The 23,654-nt window shown below is 43.6% G+C and overlaps 2 protein-coding genes across 5 annotated transcripts in view; one reads left to right on the top strand and one right to left on the bottom strand.

Annotated features, from left to right (window-relative positions):
• LOC126284462 (peptidoglycan-recognition protein LC-like) overlaps positions 1-6,580 on the bottom strand; it is a 66,088-nt gene extending 59,508 nt beyond the window's left edge. The window contains exon 1 of the mRNA XM_049983395.1: positions 6,424-6,580. Within this exon, the coding sequence (XP_049839352.1) occupies positions 6,424-6,484 (61 nt within the window). The 5' untranslated portion in view covers positions 6,485-6,580. The remainder of the gene's footprint in view (positions 1-6,423) is intronic.
• The window catches only part of LOC126284460 (trichoplein keratin filament-binding protein), a 713,651-nt gene that overhangs the window by 306,855 nt on the left and 383,142 nt on the right, over positions 1-23,654 (top strand). The window contains exon 3 of one of the 4 annotated variants that reach the window (XM_049983387.1): positions 4,516-4,533. The exons of the other annotated variants lie outside the window; for them this stretch is intronic. The gene's annotated coding sequence lies outside the window, so the exon portion shown is untranslated. The remainder of the gene's footprint in view (positions 1-4,515; positions 4,534-23,654) is intronic. 4 annotated transcript variants of the gene reach the window in all.

The raw sequence follows: 23,654 nt of genomic DNA, 5'->3' as shown, positions 1-23,654 counted from the left end.
CATCCATGCCCGAGGCAGGATTCGAACCTTCGACCGTAGCAGTCGCACGGTTCCGGACTGCGCGCCTAGAACCGCGAGACCACCGCGGCCGGCGACAGTTTTTCGAATCGAACACCAAATCTAAAATATTCTTCATTGTAAACTGCATTAAACCCAGCGAGCATTACAGTTTGAGCGTTACTACCTCATCACTAACCAGTTTTTCGACCCCTAACGATATGGCTGCCTGTAAGAGTCTCAAATGCCTAAGTCGTCGAGTTGATGGAGGAGTAATTCACGTGGAAGTCTTCAATGTCGGGCCTTAAACGTTGTAACCGATAGATAATTTTAAATAGAAAAGTTACTAAAAAAGAAGGCATTTCACTGTACAGGGTGACACAAGGGAGACGGACGGCTTTGAACTGCTTAGTACTGAGACCGCGGTGGTGGGAGGTGGTCGTGGTGGGGGTAGTTCTGATCCACACAAGACGCCATTTCATTTACTCAGTCATTATGGAGCAGTGGGACTTGCAACGTCGGGTGTTTGTCTATGACAGTTTCGTGGAAAGTGGTGAGTCTGTTATTGCTGCGCAGCGATTGTTTCGTGCGCCGTTTAATGTCGGTCGCCATGGAGCTGTTCCGAGCCGTAACATAATCCTCAGATAGGTGGAAAACTTCAGATCAACTGGAAACGTACTGGATAAGAAGTATCCTGGTCCGAGACGTAGAGTAACGACACCAGAAAATGGTGAAAGGGTAAGGCAAGCGGCAGTCAGAAGCCCAGGACGGTCAGCTAGACGTCATGCTAGTGAGTTACGAATCAATCGTGAATCGGTTAGACGAATTTTGCACAAAGAATTAAAATTCCATCCCTGCAAAATGCTCATTGTCCAACAACTCAAGGAAACTAATTTTGCTGTACGGGAAGACTTCGCTTACAGAGTGCAAGTGATTTTGGGATCGAATGAAAATGAAATTTTATTAATGAGCGATGAAGCTCATTTTCATTTAAACGGGACCGTGAATAAGCAAAACCTACGTTATTGGTCTCCAGAGCATCCACACCCTATCCACCAGCGGCCTCTACACTCACAAAAAGTAAGTCTGGTGTGCTCTTGGCTCTGTTGGCATTATTGGACTTTTTTTTAAAAAAAAAAGAGAGCGGGGCCACAATTACTGTTAATTCGATTCGCTACATTCGTATTCTTGAAACATTCTTGAAACCAGAACTAAGAAGACGACGAATCATTTAAAAAGGCGTTTGGTTCCAGCAGGATGGGACAACATCGCACACCGCAAACACTTCAATGACAGTTCTTAGACGCATGTTTCCTCGCCGAAGTATCTCACATTTTGGCAATGTTCCTTGGCCTCCCAGGTCTCCCGATTTGTCAGTATGTGACTTTTTTATGTGGGGGTACCTTAAGAACTGTGTCTATAACCACAAACCACGAAATTTGGACGAGTTGAAGAATGCAATCATTCAAGTAATTACTGTGATCCCTGCAGAGATTTTAGTCCGTGTGATGGAGGATTCTGAGAAGAGACTTGAGTCCTGCATTCGAAATGATGGACATCACCTTGACGACATTATTTTACAGAAATAACTTTGTTAACTAAAATGGCATATAATGAACTTTGATAAACATGCATTAATTTTAAAGTTGGCTATTATTTCATTAAAAATCGTCCGTCTCCCGTGTGTCACCCTGTATTAATGGAGCGAGCTAGTCTCATGGATACTTCGCTCGAACTGCGTCTCTAACCGACAATGCTGATGCACACCAGTGCGGTGGCATTTGAAACGAATTTAGTCATTTCGATCCTGGCGGTGGAAAAAGTTTTTGGCCTCCAGAGGGAGGTGAGAAGTGAATCTGAAGTTTCTGGTTACCAAGCTGCCTCACTGTAAAGGTTTAAACATCAACAACTTGCGCGTATTATCTCGTGGAATGAGGACACAAGACACTGACGTTGATTCGTCAGCCAGGAAGGCCTCCCTGTTGCTATTCGAGAGAAACATATACCTCCAGTAGTTTCACCCTTTCACTTTTCTCCACTGTCACAGGAGGAGGGGAAAATAACCATTTATATGCAGTCTTCACGGGGATTCTCTCTAAAGAATAATATTTTAGAAACGATACTAGTATGTCTCGAAGGAAAACTGCCAAAGCGAGCAAAGAAAGAAATTGGATCTACTCTGACAAGTCTCTCAACCGATACCTGCTCTGGATGCGTGGCAGCTGCGCCCATCTCTCTCCTATTTGCAGGAATTATATTTCACTTACCAGTCTTCAGGTTCATGTTTCAATGAACCTGACAATATATTTTCGTGTTCCATTCTAGCTGACAGGTGAAAGGCTTCGATCACTGAGGAAAACCCAGTGTATTCCACGGACAAGTAATGGAAGATAACAGTGTGTAAGCCATACCGTTATATTATAATGTCTGTTGTTCGTTGCAGAATTTTAAAATACATACAGCACAACAGTATCATGCGTTGCTTTTTTGGAGGTGGGCTGGGAGGGGAGGGGGGGAGGCGGCGGGCGTTTTGCGCACACTTTACCACTGGGCTTCAAAAATATCGTTTATGTCGTTCTGCTCTGTAGGCTAATGATGGGAAATTCAGTATGTCCATACTGGATGAAATTTTACGTACACCAGTGTGCAAATGGTCCATTAGTATGTGAAATGTTGGCCCGAAAATTATCTTGGAAAATACTTCTGGCTTGTTGATGAGGAATATTGCAGAACTGTTAATATTGACAGGGCATCACAAAATTGGTCTGTTTGTTCAGAATGGTAACTGCGGTCATGTTTATGCAAAACGTTATCCTGAAAAACGTAAACGCATAGAGGACAATTTGCAGAATAATTACCCGTCGTGTTAGAGGGACTGCCCTATTTACATATAATCTGCATACTGTAATACCAAAGCGGTGCTTATACACGAGAAGATTATTACACACTTCCTCGTTTCAGCGGCTTTGACTGAGTTGTCTGAACAGCAGTGCGAAACGAGAACAAACAAGGAAACTGCTTGTACGACTATGCCAGGTATCTACACATTGTGCGCAAAAACTGTCAGCTAGAATGGAACACGAAAACATATTGTCAGGTTCATTGAAACATGAATCTGAAGACTGGTAAGTGAAATATAATTCCTGCAAATAGGAGAGAGATGGACACAGCTGCCACGCATCCAGAGCAGGTTAGTTTAGTCGGTATATTGTCTGCTGAAGCTCAGCGAGTTTATGATGAAGGATAAAGCAAATTTTGTGATGCCGTATCGATACTCAAGAGTGCTGATGTACTAGATATGTGCTATTTATGTAGTAGTAACTAGTAATTGCCGGTCGCGGTGGTCTAGCGGTTCAGGCGCTCAGTCCGCAACCGCGCGACTGTACGGTCGCAGGTTCGAATCCTGCTTCGGGCAAGGATGTGTGTGATGTCCTTAGGTTAGCTAGGTTTAAGTAGTTGTAAGTTCTAGGGGACTGATGACCACAGATGTTAAGTCCCATAGTGCTCAGAGCCATATTGAACTAGTAATTAAGATTGGTTACTGCCTTGGGCTTACAAGAAGCAACTAAAACGCTGTTGTTTTTATTATGAGATATATAATTAGGTCCCTCTACAACTAAATAAGCGAGTCGGTTTGAAGGTCGGAGGAAAGATACACACACACACACACACACACACACACACACACACACACACCACCGCCGCCTCTACAAGGGCAATGTCCGTATAGCGCTTCGGAGTTTAAACCTGCCTGTTTATACAGCCTTTATTTGTTATTATTAAATATTTACTCTTCATCGCCCTTTCCTCACTCTGTTTAACGGGTGAACACACAGAAATAATAATAAATAATAATGATTTTCACATTAGCGCGAGCTATTAGAAAGAGATTTCACACTGAAGTTTGCATTGTGCTACTTCATTTAGCGTAACGCAGGGTGCACCACGGAAAGGCCAACTAGCTGTATTCTTTTTGCGCATTTACGATGGCGTCCTTTATAAATTGTTATTTCTGCCATACGCGAAGTAAATGTACCTAGTCCAGAAAGGAATACGAATTTTCACGGTAAACACAAAACAAGACCCTCTGTAATTTTTGTGCGACGTAGTTTACGAATATACCTAAGAGACGCCTAGGTTATTGTTAATGTAACGTAAACATCAGTTCAGTTACTAACGGACGACTTCCGCATTGAGATAAAAAAAAGTATCTTAGGAGAAAAGACTGAGTAACAGTAAATTGCTGTTTGTAGTTCGTGCTTTGTATGTATTTTCTTGCTTCGGAAGAAGTATTGTATACGCACAATAACTTGGCGCTTTCGCAACGGATGCTGGAAGCGAAAGCACGCTATCACCTCCTATCTTTAAGCGCTGCTGCGTAAGTAGAGTTGGCAGCGAGTGGAAATATTCCGTACCGGGCCGAATTTATCCAACTTCCACCGATTCCTTTGCTCTCGGAAAAGGCTCAAGTTTAGATACGTTGTTGTGATCACCTACATAACTCTTTTTTTTTTCCAGTGCCTGGCCCGCTGACTGGTAAGTCTTCGCATTCTTCCGGCAACCGTAAGCAAAACTTCCAGACTATATTTTGTGGTCATGTATTCACTGTACTTCGTCCGCAGTTTCCAAGGTTGGGTTTTTTGTTACTGTCGGCCGGCCGGGGTAGCCCAGCGGTTCTAGGCGCTACAGTCTGGAACGGCGCGACTGCTACAGTCGCAGGTTCGAATCCTGCCTCGGGCATGGATTGTGTGATGTCCTTAGGTTAGTTAGGTTTAAGTAGTTCTACGTTCTAGGGGACTGATGACCTCAGAAGTTAAGTCCCATAGTGCTCATAGCCATTTTTTTGTTACTGTCGCCTGACATCATGCTCCATATTAACATTGTAATCCCTCCGCTCCACCGCTCCCAAAATCAGGTAGTCACACTGGGATCTTGCTGAATGCACATTGGTGAGCTAAAGCGTAGTGGCCACTGGGTACGGCGTGAGTGGATGCCGTCTGATGGCGTTGCGGCCACGTGAAGCGGCGAGCGAACTGTTTAAGCGGAGCAGACGCGAATGAGGGGACCACTCTGGCGACTTCGACTTCTTGTGCCCCGGCGCTTGGGAACGGAGAGGTCAGAAACGAGTACTGCTGTAGTGAGGATGTGTCGCAAGGGCTTGAAGGACCGTGAACCCACAAGTAGCGACAAGGTGGCGCGCGTCCACGCCTCATCACAGAGTGTGGCTGCAAAGCAGGACAGGCGGCGATCTGTGACACGTGACTTCACAGCACACCGTGCGGCACTCACTGTGAAACAGGGAGCCCGTAGCACGCGATTCCCACGTGTTCCCATGTAGATCCGATGACATCGTCGATTACGTTTCAGTGGACAATGGATAATCGAGAATCGACCGTGGATCAATGTAAACTTGTCGCCGGGTCGGATGAATCACGTTTCTTGGTCATGTCCGGATACGCCTTCATACAGGCGAAGGGGTGCTCAAAACTGGCACCGCACCATGTGAGCAGACCGCTTGGGGCAGTATTAGGGTATGGGTGACGTTCACGTGGGATTCTGGGACACGCGTGGCCTAGAAATCAAAGGCGCCATGACAGCTGTGGACTACGTGAAGATTACTGCGGACCACCTGCATCCATTCATCGTTGATATCTTCGCAGACGCCAGTGGCGTCTTCTAGCAGGACCATTGTCCGTGTTAGAAGCATCATGCAACAGTGGTTTGAGGAGTGTGCTAATGAACTCATGCGGATGTCTTAGCACCCAAAATCACCTGATGTGGCCCGATGACAGATATGTGGGACGGTATCGGGCGCCAGCTCCGCCCCCACAAACCATATTTTACGAGAATTGTGTGTGATCTTTAAGTTGAAATCTGGTGCCAAATACCTCTGGACACGTACCAAGGACTTCCCGTAATCCGTGCTACTCAGAGTCGCACCTACGAGCCTATCCAAACATAGACCAACACGCTGTTAAGCAAGTAGTCAAAATGTTTTGACTCGTCGGTGTAAAATGGTTCCCGGCCAATATTTCCATTGTGTAGTGTTGAGGTTGTCCTGTGGCCAGCAACTCGGGTCATCACGTATTAGTGGATTAGTCTTCTTTCTTACAGCTGTAGGAACAGTTCGTTTGCTGAATAGGATCTGTAGTTTCGTGCTAGAATGCATCTCTTAATAAGAAAGAAACATAGTTGAGGGTGAACATCTTACGTTTTTAGGAGAAAAACTCTCACTAGCGTGAGCCTGTCCTAAGAATATTTCGTTCTTCAGCAATTTCGGAACACTGTAGATATGTTTCATCAAGACCGTCGTAGGTTACAAAAAAGGTTTCTAAATCTTTCCTTTCCAGCGCGATCAAGATGAGATAGAAACCAGTGAACTCAACATGCTGAATAACGTGCTATAGTAACGGCTTTTGCACTTACCACGAGTTCCAGTAATTACGAGAAGTAATGCGAAGAATGCTGTTACGCCAGTTTTCCTCATGTTGCCAATCCGTCAGCGTAACACAGAGTAGGGATCCGCACGCAGCAAATGCCCCCTATAAACCCGTTTCTTGCTCCCAGACCCCCACTCCGTGTCCTGTTGAGCGGGCCGTCTAGTGGGCAAGAAATGAAGGTCGGAGGTGGGGAGAGAAGCGAGCGGAAAAAGCGAGAGGACTACAACGAGGAGAGAGGGACGCGAGACAAACACTGCGGTTTTTTGCCTCTTTTTCGCGCGGGGGGTGGGGGGGGGGGATTTACTAGAGGGAAGCAGAACTACGACATATCAAGAGGTTTGTTCCGTTGGCTGTAGCCGCCTTGCCGCTTTTTTCCCCCCTGGGAGCTGGTGAGCAAGCAGCGGACTAGTGTGGAAGGCACTGGCGATACACAGCAGTCCACGGGCCGGTTCTTCCCCGTGACGTAGCCAAGCAACAAGTGGATGCGAGCCCGTAATGTAATTACCGGGCGACAGCGTGTTCCGCTAGGCACGTGAGCGCGCCCGAGCCAGCCTAGAGGCACGTCAGCTGTCTACCACCGAAACCCGTAGTTCCTTCCTTGTGCCGTATTTCAGCGTCTTTAGAAAATGTTCTGCATTTGAAAGACATTGGCTTTAAACTGTTTGGAACGTTACACACAAACATTTAATACTCGTAAAATATGTAATACTACTGCTAGCGCTAACCACATCCAGAGCAATTAATATCTTCGTTACTTCTCTCAATTTATTTTCACCTTTTTCCACGCTCTGAGACGAATCTTACATACCGCATATCGTGGGAAACAAGATGGGGTTGCGAACGAGATAGTTGTTCCAGTTGGTTCATTGGTGAAGCTTACATATGCTTACACGACAGAAATCAAATAGACTTGTCGCTTTATAAAGAAATAGTTGTTTTGCCATGTTAGTTCGTGACGTTTTCAGCATTAAACTGTCCTTTTGATGTGGCAAGTTTTATAAAGTTTGATCCGTTTAAGTAGCAGCAAAATGTACAATGCTGGTCACAAAGAGACTCATGGTGCGGAACTGTGTTGATCTACTTACGCAATATGTTCACTTAATCACCTTTAAAGTATAGCTCGTTTAAGTCCACTTTCAAGTCCATTCATTCCCGCCACTGTTGTAAACTTTTCTACATTTCGTTTCTCTTCGGGCTGTGAAGTAGCTTTGCACGAAACTTATCAATCATGAGCACTCAAAAAGATCGATGAACGGCCGCGCATTGTTTTTCTACGACAAATGATTCATTTGTAGTGCTCGAGTATTTAATAAAATAATTTTTACAGAGCAAGTTTGAATATGGAATTCATGTTTTCATTTCTTTTATTGCGTAGTTGAAGTTTTACCTAGTATGTTAGGACAAACCATTTTAGAGTTTTCGTGCTGTAACAAAATCACTTGTTCCGTACTACAAACTTATACAGCAAAAATGGTTACATAAAAAATTAATAATAGTAATAATGAGTAACAAAAAATAAGCATCTTATAATTTAGCGAAAGGAAAATATTTCAGAAGGGAAAAGGAGAGGATAGTAAGTGTAAAAGAAAATAAGAGAATCCCATCTGTAGTACGAACCTGAGGAGGAGATCTTAGAATGGTACAGGGATCTCTAGCATCATGGATTGACATCCGCTTTTGCTAATTTAGCGCTCCTCCTAGCGGTGGTGATTTTTACTCATGGCCTGGCTCCTTAGCCATGTTGCTAATGGCCGAAGTGTTAATAATCCGTATGTTATAGCCGAGGTGATAAAAGGCCACTGTACGACCTGGGGATATCCCAGACCACAGTGCTCTACGACATTTACGTAAAGTAGGCTGTATAACGATGAAATCGTCGTGTGTAATGTTAATAATACGACTGTACATTATGTTTTGTTATAAAATACTGCTAAGGTGGTAGACCGTTGGTATTTGCAATATAATGGATGTTTACCATTTACTTTCCTAAATTATTTAATCATTTGATCTTTTTGTTGCGCGTTTCACATTTATTGGTTTTTATATTAACTGCATATTAAGTATCAGAAATGCATTTATTTTAATTATACACCGAATCTAATCTCTCTCGATTTGTGATGTTTGCTTCCCGACAAGTGGAGAAAAAATTAAGCAGGTCATATAGGAAATAGACCTTTTATAATAGCATCATGAGTGCAGAATATTCGAAACTATGACACTGCACCAGTGTGATATACAAAATAATCGAATGCTGTGGTCATACTTATGTGTTATGAATACTGCACGCATACACTGTCGGCCTCATATATCAAATGGAATGCGAAGCATTCTCACTTATTGGACACTACACGGTTTTAAGTCTGTGAACTGCATTGAAAGCAATACTTGCAGCCAGTCGCTGTGGCCGAGCGGTTCTTGGCGCTTCAGTCCGGAACCGCGCTGCTGCTACGGTCGCAGGTTCGAATCCTGCCTCGGGCATGGATGTGTGTGATGCCTTAGGTAAGTTAAGTTTAAGTAGTTATAAGTCTAGGGGACTGATGAGCTCAGATGTTAAGTCCTATAGTGCCTAGGACCATTCGAGCCAGTACTTGCAATGTCACTTATACGTAGACATGATATAACGAAAATGTTGTTTCAGAGCATGACGTTAAGAAGTGTGTCTGTGTAGCTTATGTTCCTGTTCATTGGAATATAGTTTCTGTGCACTATCGCCAAACAAGCAAATTTTCCTGCCCAGAATATCCTACCAAATTACAACTTAAGAATTCCTGGAGTAGGTGAGACTTCATGGTTGTTTTATGGGCCTGTTGTTCTGTACTATTTAGAATGTTGGCACTATTAATGTGTATGCACTTTTTCTTGACAGAGGTCATATTAGCTGCCATTTAATTTGACTGTAGACATATGCAAATCAGCCGATGAAGGTGCGACAGTGATTAAATTGTGGACTCATAACTGACAGCAGTCTGCTTCAGTAGGTCATCAGTGCCATTTCTGGAACTATCTTATCCAAGACCACTGACACGGACTTCTGATGTCAGGTTACGCAGTTGGGTAACTTATTATCAAGGTCACCCTACCACTCCCCTCCCCAACGCGGAATGGCCGACACATATATATGGTCCATTCCTCAATCATGGGAATCCTCACACACCTCAGACAAATATGCGAGTTATATTCGAGATCATCCAGAGGGGCCACTGTCCTATTCATGGATGCAAGTGAAGTACTTTTATTCAAGGGCGTGACGTAAATCGGTACTAGCCACTCGATATAAAATGTGACAGGGGGACAAGTGGGGAACATTAAAATGACGAAACCCAGTGGAGCTATAAGGTGGGAGAGCTCCCTCCTCCCACTTACCATTGTTTATAATTGGCTTAACTGTGTAGCCCCCTTCATTCGAGGTCTGTGCATCGTAGGGAAGATTTTCAGGTTTCTTATAAGCAGTAGAAAAGTAAGTTCCTGTTTATCAACAACAATTTTCTATCTATATAGTTCAGTTGCATGATCCTGGTCAACTGTACTCTGTAGTGTAATGGGCAGGATCTTTTGTAAATAATAACACCGATATAAAAAATAACTTGTGGCTTATTGACAACTTTTCTTTTGTTAACAATTTTTATATATTTATTAACAATTATATTTTCTTAATTTATGGTTTATTTACAATATATTTGCAAAGTTATTTTACAGTAAATTATTTTTCCTCGTGATTTAAAAGATTGGTCGTATATACTTATTTTCACTGGAACTAATACCACCAGGTAAATACATACAGAGATACCATCACACAAAAACAAGGATGAAAGAAGAAGAACCAGTACCCCATAAAATCATCACTTTCTGCTGGGCTGCTTCATTTCTTTCTATTTACATTTACATAATTTCGTATATACAGAGTATGCAATGGAAAACAAGGACTAGCAGCATTATTTTACGTAACTATTCCGCACACACTCAACATACACGTGAACTAGCTACACACAAATACACAGCCATACACTCGATCACTCCAGCGAGTAGTGTGAGTATGGTACAGTGACCTGGTCCACAGTATGTGGAGTTGCGCCAGTGACTTGGAGGAGGCACCTCTTGTAATCCTCAATTGTGAGTGTCTTTGGACCCGCACAGTGCACACTCTTAGCCGGCCTCTGGGTGACACCTGCTTTTATATGATAGGCGTAAATCTTTCACTGAGCCCCACAAACTGCAACTCATTCGCTCTGTCTTTCATCAGGTCAATAACCTACTTGTTTTGAGGTGTTGCTCCAAAAGGATTATCGGAGGCACATACAAATGGTTTGGGATTATACCTAACTTTGTCATATGGATCATAGCCTTTCATCTAGCAGATGATACTGCCTGGATCCGTATAAAGTAACTTACGGTTGGCAAAATATGATCATAATGAAATAAGTACATGTGTAGTTCGGGAAGGTCCAGAATACATATACCGATACGCACAGGCTTCATGAACTGCTCTGAAACGTTGGTCATCTCCACAGTGGCCAGTCTTTTATTGAGTATGGTGACCAATTTCAAATTTTGTCTGCCAATGTAATATCCTGTGCTGTAATGCTTTTCCCACTGATAAACTAATGAATTTTGCGGTATTCTCCAACATTCTCTATGGTTCTTTGGAAAATTGACTTGTTCATTAACTTGTAAAAAATCTTTTTCAAAACCACGCTTTACGGGAGGCCTTGTTTTGGTGTTTTCGTCCATGTACTCCTTCAGCTAGCAACACTAGCGTTGTACAGGGTTTTCAACAGATTGAGGATGGAACCATTTTGCAGGACTACGTGCTGTGGCCATAGTGACTAGTCGCTACGCTTGTCATGCAAATGGGTGGGATATTGCAGTTCTACCTCCAGGACATACCTCTCACTAGCATTCTCATTCACATCGTTGATCTTTTCGTTCAGACTGACGGTTTCTTCTTGAGGCAGCCATCAGAACCCTCCAAATGGTAGACTTTGTTGCGTGGCGTACCTGTAGAGGTTGTTTACATCCATGTAAACTATGTAACGTAAATCGTCCGATGGCCTGCACTCTTCATTCATTCATTCATCATTCATTCATTCACGGGTTGTTCGCTATGGCTTACTGTGCACGCACTGGCGGCAAATTCCCCCATGGACAGTGGTTAGCACACTGACCTCGCATTCGGGAGGACGACGGTTCAATCCCGTCTCCGGCCATCCTGATTTAGGTTTTCCGTGATTTCCCTAAAATCGTTTCAGGCAAATGCCGGGATGGTCCCTTTGAAAGGGCACGGCCGATTTCCTTCCCAATCCTTCCCTAACCCGAGCTTGCGCTCCGTCTCTAATGATCTCGTTGTCGACGGGACGTTAAACACTAACCACCACCACCATCCCCCATGGATCCCGTGTTCGAAGACGAGCAGCATGTCAACTTTGGTCAGCAGTTCGATGCTGCCACATGGTTTCCTTAATGTTCTGTCTCACGAATGCCGTGCCATATGAACTAAAGGCAGGATCCAGATAATATGTGCCCAGGCATACACTCTGAAACTTCTGAAGATGTCTGGGAGCGCCGCGCGCGGCCTAAGGCGCCTTGTCACGGTCCGTGCGGCTCCCCCCGTCCGAGGTTTGAGTCCTCTCTCGAAGGGTGTGTGTGTGTTGTCCATAGCGTAAGTTAGTTTTAGTTAGATTAAGTAGTGTGCAGGCTTAGGGACCGATGACCTCAGTAGTTTGGTCCCATAAGACCTTACCACAAACTACAAAAAAAAAAGTCTGGGAGCAGGTGTACATTTGTGTTCATGTATAATCTAGAATAAATTCCTAAATTAGGGATGCTATGTGATATCGTGGAGTCATAAAATCCACGTATTATTATGGAAAGAGTCCCTCCTTCATCACAAGCTGAAACTTTCCATTATTGGAATATGTGGCTCTGGTGATGAGCATATCTTCCCGATGCATTATCATGGCAAGTTCCTGAAGAGACGCATGCATGAAACGAAGGGAATCCAGAAGTGGAGCGTTATTCTTGGCAGGAGTTTCTTGGAAAACGAGAGGTACGTCTCTGCAGTGTCAGGAATGACTCTTACCTTATCACACTTCAGTCCAAAATCACGCAAGTGTAGATCGAGAAAGTGGGCAGTATATCCTCTCAAAGTGTAGAAACATTCGGGTATGTGCTGTGGCACACGCTACTTCAAGTTGCATGCCTTGTTAGTTGCAGAACTTCACTGTTAAATGGCTGAGGTCTCCACGTAGAGTTTTTCAGTGGCAGCCCACAGATATGACCCGGAATGCCTGTCAAACAAGACGACAGTCTCCTTCCGGTCAGTCATGGGTTCGTTGTTGCAATAAAACCCATTAACTTCCCATGCAAATTTTTCGAGTTATGTGAGTAACCATGTTGCAGAATTATCCTAGATGTAAGATTCGAATTTGTTGCGACTAGAATCTTACGAGCAAACAACTTGATACGCTGCCACATACGGTACGCGCTGTTCTGTGAAGGAAGGGTGGAGGGCAGGCGGGTCAACTTCAGTGTGCCACAGGAGGTAGGAGGCACTGAAAATTGTAGTAAACGACAAAATGGGCATCGCTCTTGATGGTGAGCATTCTTACACTGTAAGAATTTTTTTATCCTCAGTAGGTATTTTTACATGTTTGGGTTTCTGGGTCGAGCAGACAACGAGGTGCCCTCCTAGATACTCATTCTTGGCAAAAGAGCTGTTAATTTTTACTCTTTTGCGAGGAAAGTAGGTGGGACATGTGTTTGATCCACACGTAGTGTTGCTGCTCGCCTTCGGAGAGTTGAAGCAGGTCTATGAATCTGGTATGCTGACCGACTAATTTTGAGAAATAGAGAGGTCTATCGACTTTCGATTGATTTCTTTGCTCTGCACAGTGTGCCCCTGGTTGTCATCTTCTGGCAACTAACATCCAGGGTGTACATGTGAATTAAATAATCTAGTTTCTGTCTCTCGAATTGTGGTAGGTACTGGAGCTTTACAGGGAATTAGATGGCTTGGAAATTGTAACGCCCATAGATATCAGATTTCATATTCACTTTATGCTGCGTGTTAGTTGGGTAATTTCTGTCGCTAACCAGAAGCGAACATGCAAAGCAATATACGTCAGTATCAGATTGTGGACATTAATGAATGCACATTTAGCGCCAGTATCGTTCGGAAGAGGGCTGTAACTGGACACCCTCCCCAAATACTAAATGGACCAAATAAATGCAAATATATATCAAGGTGGTGTACGCAGCTGGGTGCCTTACCTGACCCTCTTCCCTGCATTTCGGAGAAATGGCCCAGGATGATGCTCTTGATCAAAATTCCTAATAACTCGCGATCGATCTGCCTTGAAATATCACTCCATTATCCACCCCCCACCCCCCCCCCCAAATTTGTGTGATGCTCTTCTCCTCACCAGCAGCATAATTGCCGTCCTTTTTTTTAGAGGGGGGGGGGGGGGGAAGGGGCTGCGTGATTTCACTGTACAGAATTGGTTTTTAGTTACGAGGAGAATTCAGGTAATGATTTTACTTTTGTTTCTCATTTATCTACCCATGTCCAAAGAAGATGACGACATGAATTTTTCCAATGGTTGTCGAAATAATGTCGTTATTTATCTACAAGTTATTTATCTGGTGAATGATTTACAAAAAAAAAAGTTATTTGAAATAGTTTTCGGGGAAATTTCTGTAGCTCATCCTGATTCGTAATCAGTTGCAAACTCCAATTTTCGGAAAAATGATCCTTTGCACGTGGGTTGCAGCAGTATTACTGCGTATTCATGAAATTTCAGCAATGTTTGCAACGTTTCTGTCGTAGGTGATATCTGTACAAAGTAATGTCACTATGGTAAATCTGCCTTCATGCATTGCTTATGGTGTTCAGAATTTCTATGTTTCGAATGTTTCTACAATTTCTTTCATCCAAGGGAATGCACCACTACTTCCTGAAGAATAAATGTAATAATTAATTTAAGAATAGATAAAAGAATAAAATATTGAAGTGTGAGAATTTAAAAAGACTGTAAACTCTGAAAATACCATACACACATACATTGTACACTACTGACCATTAAAATTGCTACACGAAGAAGAAATGTAGATGATAAACGGATATTCATTGGACAAATATATTATACTAGAACTGACATGTGATTACATTTTCACGCAATTTGGGTACATAGATCCTGAGAAATCAGTACCCAGAACAACCACCTCTGGCCGTAATAAAGGCCTTGATACGCCTGGGCATTGAGCCAAACAGAGCTTGGATGGCGTGTACAGGTACAGCTGCCCGTGCAGCTTCAACAAGATTCCACAGTTCATCAAGAGTAGTGACTGGCGTATTGTGACGAGCCAGTTTCTCAGCCACCATTGACCAGACGTTTTCAATTGATGAGATATCTGGAGAATGTGCTGGCCAGGGTAGCAGTCGAATATTTTCTGTATTCAGAAAGACCCGTACAGGACCTGCAACATGCGGTCGTGCATTATCCTGCTGAAACGTAGGGTTTCGCAGGGATCGAATGAAGGGTAGAGCCACGGGTAGTAACACATCTGAAATGGAACGTCCACTGCTCAAAATGCCGTCAATGCGAACAAGAGGTGACTGAGACGTGTAACCAATGGCACCCCTTACCATCTCCCCGGGCGATAGGCCAGTATGGCGATGACGAATGCACGCTTCCATTGTGCGTTCACCGCGATGTCGCCAAACACGGATGCGACCATCAAGATTCTGTAAACAGAACCTGGATTCATCCGAAAAAATGACGTTTTGCCACTCGTGTACCCAGGTTCGTCGTTGAGTACACCATCGCAGGCGCTCCTGTCAGTGATGCAGCGTCTAGGGTAACCGCTGCCATGGTCTCCGAGCTAGTAGTCCATGCTGCTGCAAACGTCGTCGAAGTGTTCGTGCAGATGGTGGTTGTCTTGCAAACGTCTCCATCTGTTGACTCAGGGATCGAGACGATCCGTTACAGCCGTGCGGGTAAGATGGCTGTCATCTCGACTGCTAGTGATACGAGGCCGTTGGGATCCAACACGGCGTTCCGTATTACCCTGCTGAACCCACCGATTCCATATTCTGCTAACAGTCATTGGATCTCGACCAACGCGAGCAGCAATGTCGCGATACGATAAACCGCTATCGCGATAGATTACAATCCGACCTTTATCAAAGCCGGAAACGCGATGGTAGGCATTTCTCCTCCTTACACGAGGAAACACAGGAACGTTTCACTAGGCAATGCCGGTCAACTGCTGTTTGCGTATGAGAAATCGGATGGAAACTTTAAGCGTCGTTTTCTCAGTAACGTTCGAATACCTACAGATAAGCCAAGACACGTGTTCATTTATCTTGACTGAGTGAAGTTATTAAGAAATCAGGTGACGGCACTTGCCGTGTTCTCTTCGTTAGTGGTAAGGTACCAAACTTCATTGATGTTCCTAAGGAGCTCACTTTACAGTACTGCTTGACGAGCATTAAGGAAAGCGGCCGTATCTCAATAGCCTGCGTTCAAGTTATTAATGCAGGCAAGAGAGATCCAGTCCTCAAATGCAGCACCAATAATGGAGTAGTCATTGTGACCTCAGAACTTACTTGAAGATACGTACTAATTTGAGCAGGACTGCTGCTACTAGGTGCAACAGAATGTCTTGATAATCTTTGGTGGTAGTGGTGGTGGTGGTGGTGACATTGCGAGGTGGGCGAGGTTGCAGAGAGCACGGTTGAGACCACAGCAAATGAGACAGAGCTGTAATGCCATGCCATGCCATGCCATGCCATGGGATTGGCCCGGGGCGTCGGCAGACTGGGCTGCACAGCATATGACAGATCAGGCTGCTGCCCCACGACCGGCTGTGGGGACATCATTGCAGATGACGAACTGGGCTGCCTGTATGTCATCACAGATGAGTTGCTGGCTGGATCGCTGCACTTCCAGCTGCAGGTGCACTTTCACCACCCGCATCACCTACACACAAAGGAGAAGGAAAAAATATTAAGTATCATTCTTAATTAATAAAATAAAGCTGAATGTGTCTTTAATGTCCTTACTCGTGGTCAGAATTTGCTGCATGTGAATCAGTCCATGGTATCCTATTAGCCAATACCTCCAGCATTATTTGGTCTAGCCCTACCTGTGGATCGACACTCCCTTGGCTGATGTTATCGATTGCACCTAGAAACAAACAAGAACACATCACGTTAGGAGTCCATGCACGCATTCCTGTGTTGGGCGTTGTTATCAGTATTGTAGAGGAAGAATAGAAAGAACTACTATTCACACATTAATTTCTCATTGACCAGCTTCATCCCCCAAGAACTAATGCTGGACAATGGGCTCATCCGGAATTCAACGTCGAGTGTACCTACAAGCAGACAAGAATACATCACGTTAGTGATGCAGGCTTGCAATTACGTGGCACAATATTAATATTATAGAATAATAGGAAGAACTATTGCTACTACTACTACTACTCACGTTTCTACTCCTCCATGACTGGCATGCTCCCCCATTAGCTCACTGTGGAAATGGATATGGGAATTTCTGCATATGATGATTATTGGTAATTACTAATGGGCAACTGCGGCAGCGTTGACTCAGGTGGTTCAGGACTTGGCTGCTGCACTTAATCCATTCCATGGCAGCTATCTCGTTGAAGAATTCTACAGCACACGGAAACACATGGAGAGGAAGTAAATCAGGATTTATTCAACCGCCAACCTTTGGAATGCAAAGCTGCTTCACAAGGTCCTCGAGAGCACCGTCGCTCAACATGGATGACGGTACAGAAGAAGAAGAATAGGAAATTTTCACGAGGCTTTGGCTAAGGAATGTCTCCGCAATATCTTTTCTTCCAGGACTGCTGGTCTGGCGAGATTCACAGAAGATCTTCTGTGAAGTTTGGTGCGGACAGGCTGTGAGTCATGCTTGGGAAGCTCAGTCGGTAGTGTACTTGCTTGTAAAAGGCAAAGGTCCCAAATTAGCCTCTTGGTCCGGCACACAGTATCTTCCAGAAAGTTTCATATCAGTCCACACTCTGTTGCACAATGAAAATTTAATTCACTGCTGATGTACACACGCAAAAAAAGTTATTTATTAAACTCACAACTATTACGATTAAAGCAGATCACATTAATTAAACAAAAAAATAATCTTAAATTTTAAGACTCAAAATAAAAACAGAATGAATTAATAAAATTCAGCAATTAAATACAGTGTTAATTAAGAGAAACATTCATGATTTAAATATTTAATCAAGCCTATTAAAATCAATAAATAGGAAAGAGACTTTAGTAACTTCAGCCCAAATTTAAAAATAAATTCCGAAAGTTCTCCCTTGGGAGACGTACATCTACATCGGTACTCCACAGCCCACCTTATGACGCGTGGCAGAAGGTACCCCATACCGCTGCTAATCATTTCCTTTCGTGCTCCACTCACAGGTAGAACGAGGGAAAAACGACTACCTATATGCCGCTGTATCAACCCTGTTTTCTCATGTCTTATCTACATGATCCTTATGCGCAATGTATGTTGGGGCAGCAGAATCTTTCTGCAGTCAGCTTCAAATGCTGGTTGTCTAAATTTTCTCAATAGTGTTCCTCGAAAAGAACGCCGCCTTTCCTCCAGGAATTCCCATTTTAGTTCCCGTAGCATATCCGTAACACTTGCTTGTTGTTTGAACCTACCAGTAACAAATCTAGCAGTGCACCACTGAATTCCGTCTGTATCTTCCTTTAATTCGATCTGGTACTCAGGAATAGATCGAACCAGCGTTCTGCTTGCAGTCGCCTTCACAGATAAACCACATCTTCCTAGTATTCTCCCAATAAACCGAAGTCGACCATTTGCCTTTCTACCACAATCCTCACACGCTCGTTCCATTTCGTATCGCTTTGCTCTGTTACGCCAAGATATTTAAAAGACGTGACACTGTTAAACAGGGCACTAGTAATACTGCATCCGAACGTTACGGGTTTGTTTTTCCTACTCATCTGCATTAACTTCCATTTTTCGACATTCACAGCTAGCTGTCATTCATCACATCAACTAGAAATTTTGTCTAAGTCGTGTTGTATTGTATCTTCCTACAGTCACACAACTTCGACATCTTACCGTACACCACGGAATCATCAGCAAACAACAGACTGCCGCTCACCCTGTCATCCAAATATGTATGTAGAAAATAATAGGGGGTCCCATTACAGTACCCTGGGGCACTCGTTACTATACCCTTATCTGTGATGAACCTGAACCTTCGCCATCGAGGACAACACACTGGGTTCTATAACTTATGAAGTCTTCGAGCCACTCACATGTCTGTTAACCTATTCCATATGCACGTAGCTTCGTTAACAGTTTGTAGTTGGGTACCGTGTCAAACGCTTTCCGGAAATCTAGAAATAAGGAATCGGCTTGTTGCCCTCCAAACATAGCTGGCAGTATATCATGCGAGAAAAGAGCAAGCTGAGTTTAGCACGAGCGATGATTTGTAAACCTTACTGATTCATGGAGAGAAGCTTTTCGGTCTCTAGTAAATTTACTACATTCAAACTCTGGTTATGTTCTACAATTCTGCAGTAAACCGATGTTAAGGAAATTTGTCTGTAATTTTGTGGGTTCGTTTGTTTACCCTCTAGGAGTCACATGCGCTTTTTTCCAGTCGCTTGTGACTTTTCACTGGGGTAGAGATTCACGATAAATGCAAGCTAAGTAAGGGAGCAGTTGCGTAGAGTACTCTTTAAAAAAACCAAATTGGCATCCCATCCGGATCTGGTGACTTATTTGTTTTTAACTTCTTCAGTTGCTTCTCTACGCCAGGGGTGCTTATTCCAATTTTATTCATACGGGAGTCTGTCCGATGTTCAGATGATGGTATGTTTGTATGAGTTTCCTGCGTGAACGATTTCTTGAACGTGATATTTAAAACTTCGTCTTTCGTCTTCAAGTGCCATACCAGACTGCTCAACAAGGAACTGAATGGAAGCCTTAGCCCCACTCAGCGATTTTATTTAGACCAGTATTTTCTCCGATTCTCTGCCAGATCTTTTGGTAAGTTACGAGTGGTAGTAGTTGTATGCTTCGCGCACTGGTGTTTTCACAGACGCGCGAATCTCTAGTAACCTTCGCTTGTCGACACTTGCACGTTCTCTTTGGATCCGAGAGTGCAACAGTCTCTGCTTCCTCAGCATTTTCCGAATCTCGGTTTTAAACCGTGGTGGTCTTTTCCGTCCTTAATCCACTTATTAGGTGCTTAATTCTCCAGACCACGATTTACAATCTACGTAAACTTATGCTGTAATTCCTCTACGTCATTCTTAATGGAAAGTGATGCAAGTAATACCAAATAGCAGAAACTAACTGCTGCCCCACAGTTGTGGAGTGTTACATCAATTTTTCAAGCATGAAAGAATCAGGAGGAGCAGCGTTACAAAGAAAAAAATCACTTGTACACACAGTAAATAATTTTAAACAGATGCAACACTGCATTAAAACAGTTTAAATGAGATTTCAGCCGCAGAGGGAGCGGACTGCAACGAGACAACCGGAACCCGACGTTAAGCGAACACCGGACAAGCGGAATACAGTAAACAGTGCACCCAAAATACTAGCTTAAGATGGTTGTGCGTGCGCACACGAGGACTGAGGTAAATGACACGGCAGTGTGGGGGATTTTACAGCGTCACGATGAAACCCAGATTTACAAAACCATATTGATCGTGCTAGTTTTAAGCTGTGAACGTGACTGATTGCGTATGTTCCAGTGTACAGTAAATTGTAATTGTGAAATTAGCATAGGTAGTATTATAGTGAGTGGACAATAGCATTGCTCCAGGGAGTAGATGGTGATGAGAATGCTCGGAGACGTAGATTTAGTTCAGTGATATTCAGCCGTGGAGTTGTCTTTTCGTTTTTTGCTTGTTCTGATTGGTTATTTGTGGGAGCTATTTCATTTGCCTCTTTAGTGTCTATGGCCAAGTGCCGCATATTAAATATTGTTGTTATCGACCAAATTTTCTTTACTGGGGCGTTGTCTAATTGAAATTTGTTTAGTCTGCTGAAGGAATTGTACGTTGCTAGCTTCTTTTTCTAAGCCCTCCCGTGAACAATTATAATTGAGTTCCAGATTAACTTCAGTTATCTTACTGTCGACAGTCAAGAAAGATACTTCATGTTTAATGAAGTGCTTGTAAAACAGACTACACGCCTGCACAACTCCCAGTCCGAACCCCATTCTACTCAAATTACACTCCAAATTTTGCCTTGGAAATATTGCTTTCCCAGGGAATGCAAAACTCACCCTCCAAAGTTCCCAGGTCACTAAGTACGCTATTAGTGTAGCAAAACAGTTTCACAGTACACTCTCGACAACTCGACAAAAGCTTACTCCTTAGTAATTCACATAATAGTCAGCGACTGTCAGGCGTTAATTTAAAATACCATATTCTGTTATGTTTATTTTCATTGTTGAAGAGGTGTTCATTTCTACTGTGTGGCCGCTGATCGGAAGCGTGAAGACAGAGTGAGCAGAAAGGAAAAATGGTTAATGTTTCTTGTTCCTCATAACGAATAAAAACCGAAAATGAAATTGAGGGACTCGAGAAATGTGCTACCTGCAAGAAGAACGTGAGTCAGACTCAAATGTATCTCTTAAAAATCTCTATAATTGTGCTGATGAAGAAAATATTGACCTAGCCATCACCTCTGGTTGCTTCAAGTGCTTTGATTAAAAGAAAAGAAGTCAGTATTTCCGATGTCGAAAATTACGTTGGAGGAAAAGAAAACTGTTGAGTATTCCATAAAGTATAAGATTTTATTGAATCCATAGCAACTTCACAAAAATTCTCATTTCAAGAAAGACATATACGGCATAAATAGAACATTTCGATTGTACTGGCTGTCATTATATCCATAGCTGGCTTATTCTAAAACAGTTACAGGCACTTAAAAAAAAGGTTGTGTGTGCTTTTCTGGCCACACATCATGGCGCATTCGCAAGGCGTCCATTCGCCAATTTCAAAAAGTTTCAGATCTGCAAAAATGCATCTGAATTGCGAATAGCGTAAAGAAGTGAAGTAATTTTGTTAATACTATGACAACCAAAACTATGTAAAACAACTCGTCACTGAGAATTTTGAAAAAGTTGTTAAAGTAATCGCTAGTCGAAGTCCGTTGTTTCTTAAGTATTGTTTTGTACATTACATGCCTTGGCTTTAAATGCGGTTTGTAGATTATTTATTCTAGGTTAGCGTACAGTTAGTTCACGAAGCATTGCAGAAATATTTTGAGTGTCTCTAAAAACCTACATTTGTCGTAGAGCCGAAAACGATTTGGTTACTGAAACAGTAATGTTAGACTTTATCCTAGAGGTTGTGCGTGAGCGAAACACCTTGTTGTTTCCACACAAATCGACTAAAAAAAAAAAAAAGAAGACAGTGTTAACAACGTGTGATAGTTGTTGAAAAGCACGAAATGTGGGAAACTTTATCCACATGAAATTTTTAGTGACAAGAAAACAGTTACTTCAAAAAACAGGTCCTAACGACAACGTAAAAGCAGGTTTTAGTACAACTATACTGTTAGTTTGTGTATGTTGGTAATATTGACGAAGTACTAAAAGAGAACTCTAAAAACCAATCTGAGAAAATGATTAGCAGATAAGGACATCAAAATTTCTAAAGCACATGTACGGAAAAACGCTTTGCCCCTACTGACATGAAAACGTGCGGGGGCTCCTGCCGTGGCCCTCAGCATCTTTCCCAGCCTTGGTTCCGAAAAGCACAGGAGCAGTCAGATACCCGGCTAAATCGCTACTGTCGAAAAACACTGACAGTCGCCGGCTTCCGGCTCCACTTCTCGTCCTGCTTTGCTGCTGCGTTTTTGCTTTGTAGCGTTGTGACAAATGACTCCTTAAGATTTATTTTGAGTTTTTCAGTGTCATAGATACTCTATTCAAGAATATTTCGGAAGTAAAACTTTGTGTCTGTCATCTGGATTTTTTTCAGTCCTCACGTGTTTCTCCTTCCGTGAGACTGAGAAAACGCTGTTTTGTTAGACCTGAGAACTTTTGTTCTGCCTATTAAAGATGGCTTTTCAGTCTCTGTCCCACACTCATTTAGGAGCTATCATTAACCTGTCACCTGACACGATTTCCTTTAGAAGACAATTACATTCACGGACAAGTTCCTTCAAGCAAAAGCGGGATACCAGTTTACGTCTGTGTTTGTTGTAGATTACACCGGATTACACAAGACTGGGATACGCAATAGGATCGCTGCGCTGAGAGGGGAACCTGTGTTATTTGAAGTATCGAAAAATGTCTTGAAGTTGTAATCTCACCACGCTAAATTGGCGAACTTTTGTTTGTTCAATATGGCCAGACACAAAAGCAGGTACTTCAGCGCGCCTCAGATTTGAGGAAGAGAAATAAAGCGGAACTAAATCGACAGCTGTGTAGGTAATATCCGGAGTACCACAGGGAAGTGTGATAGTACCGTTGCGGTTCACAATATACACTCCTGGAAATGGAAAAAAGAACACATTGACACCGGTGTGTCAGACCCACCATACTTGCTCCGGACACTGCGAGAGGGCTGTACAAGCAATGATCACACGCACGGCACAGCGGACACACCAGGAACCGCGGTGTTGGCCGTCGAATGGCGCTAGCTGCGCAGCATTTGAGCACCGCTGCCGTCAGTGTCAGCCAGTTTGCCGTGGCATACGGAGCTCCATCGCAGTCTTTAACACTGGTAGCATGCCGCGACAGCGTGGACGTGAACCGTATGTGCAGTTGACGGACTTTGAGCGAGGGCGTATAGTGGGCATGCGGGAGGCCGGGTGGACGTACCGCCGAATTGCTCAACACGTGGGGCGTGAGGTCTCCACAGTACATCGATGTTGTCGCCAGTGGTCGGCGGAAGGTGCACGTGCTCGTCGACCTGGGACCGGACCGCAGCGACGCACGGATGCACGCCAAGACCGTAGGATCCTACGCAGTGCCGTAGGGGACCGCACCGCACACTTCCCAGCAAATTAGGGACACTGTTGCACCTGGGGTATCGGCGAGGGCCATTCGCAACCGTCTCCATGAAGCTGGGCTACGGTCCCTCACACCGTTAGGCCGTCTTCCGCTCACGCCCCAACATCGTGCAGCCCGCCTCTAGTGGTGTCGCGACATGCGTGAATGGAGGGACGAATGGAGACG

Source organism: Schistocerca gregaria, chromosome 8 (genome assembly GCF_023897955.1).
Source record: "Schistocerca gregaria isolate iqSchGreg1 chromosome 8, iqSchGreg1.2, whole genome shotgun sequence".
Lineage (NCBI taxonomy): Eukaryota > Metazoa > Arthropoda > Insecta > Orthoptera > Acrididae > Schistocerca > Schistocerca gregaria.
The sequence above is the reverse complement of the archived record's forward strand: the minus strand, read 5'-3'. Positions and strand labels throughout refer to the sequence as shown.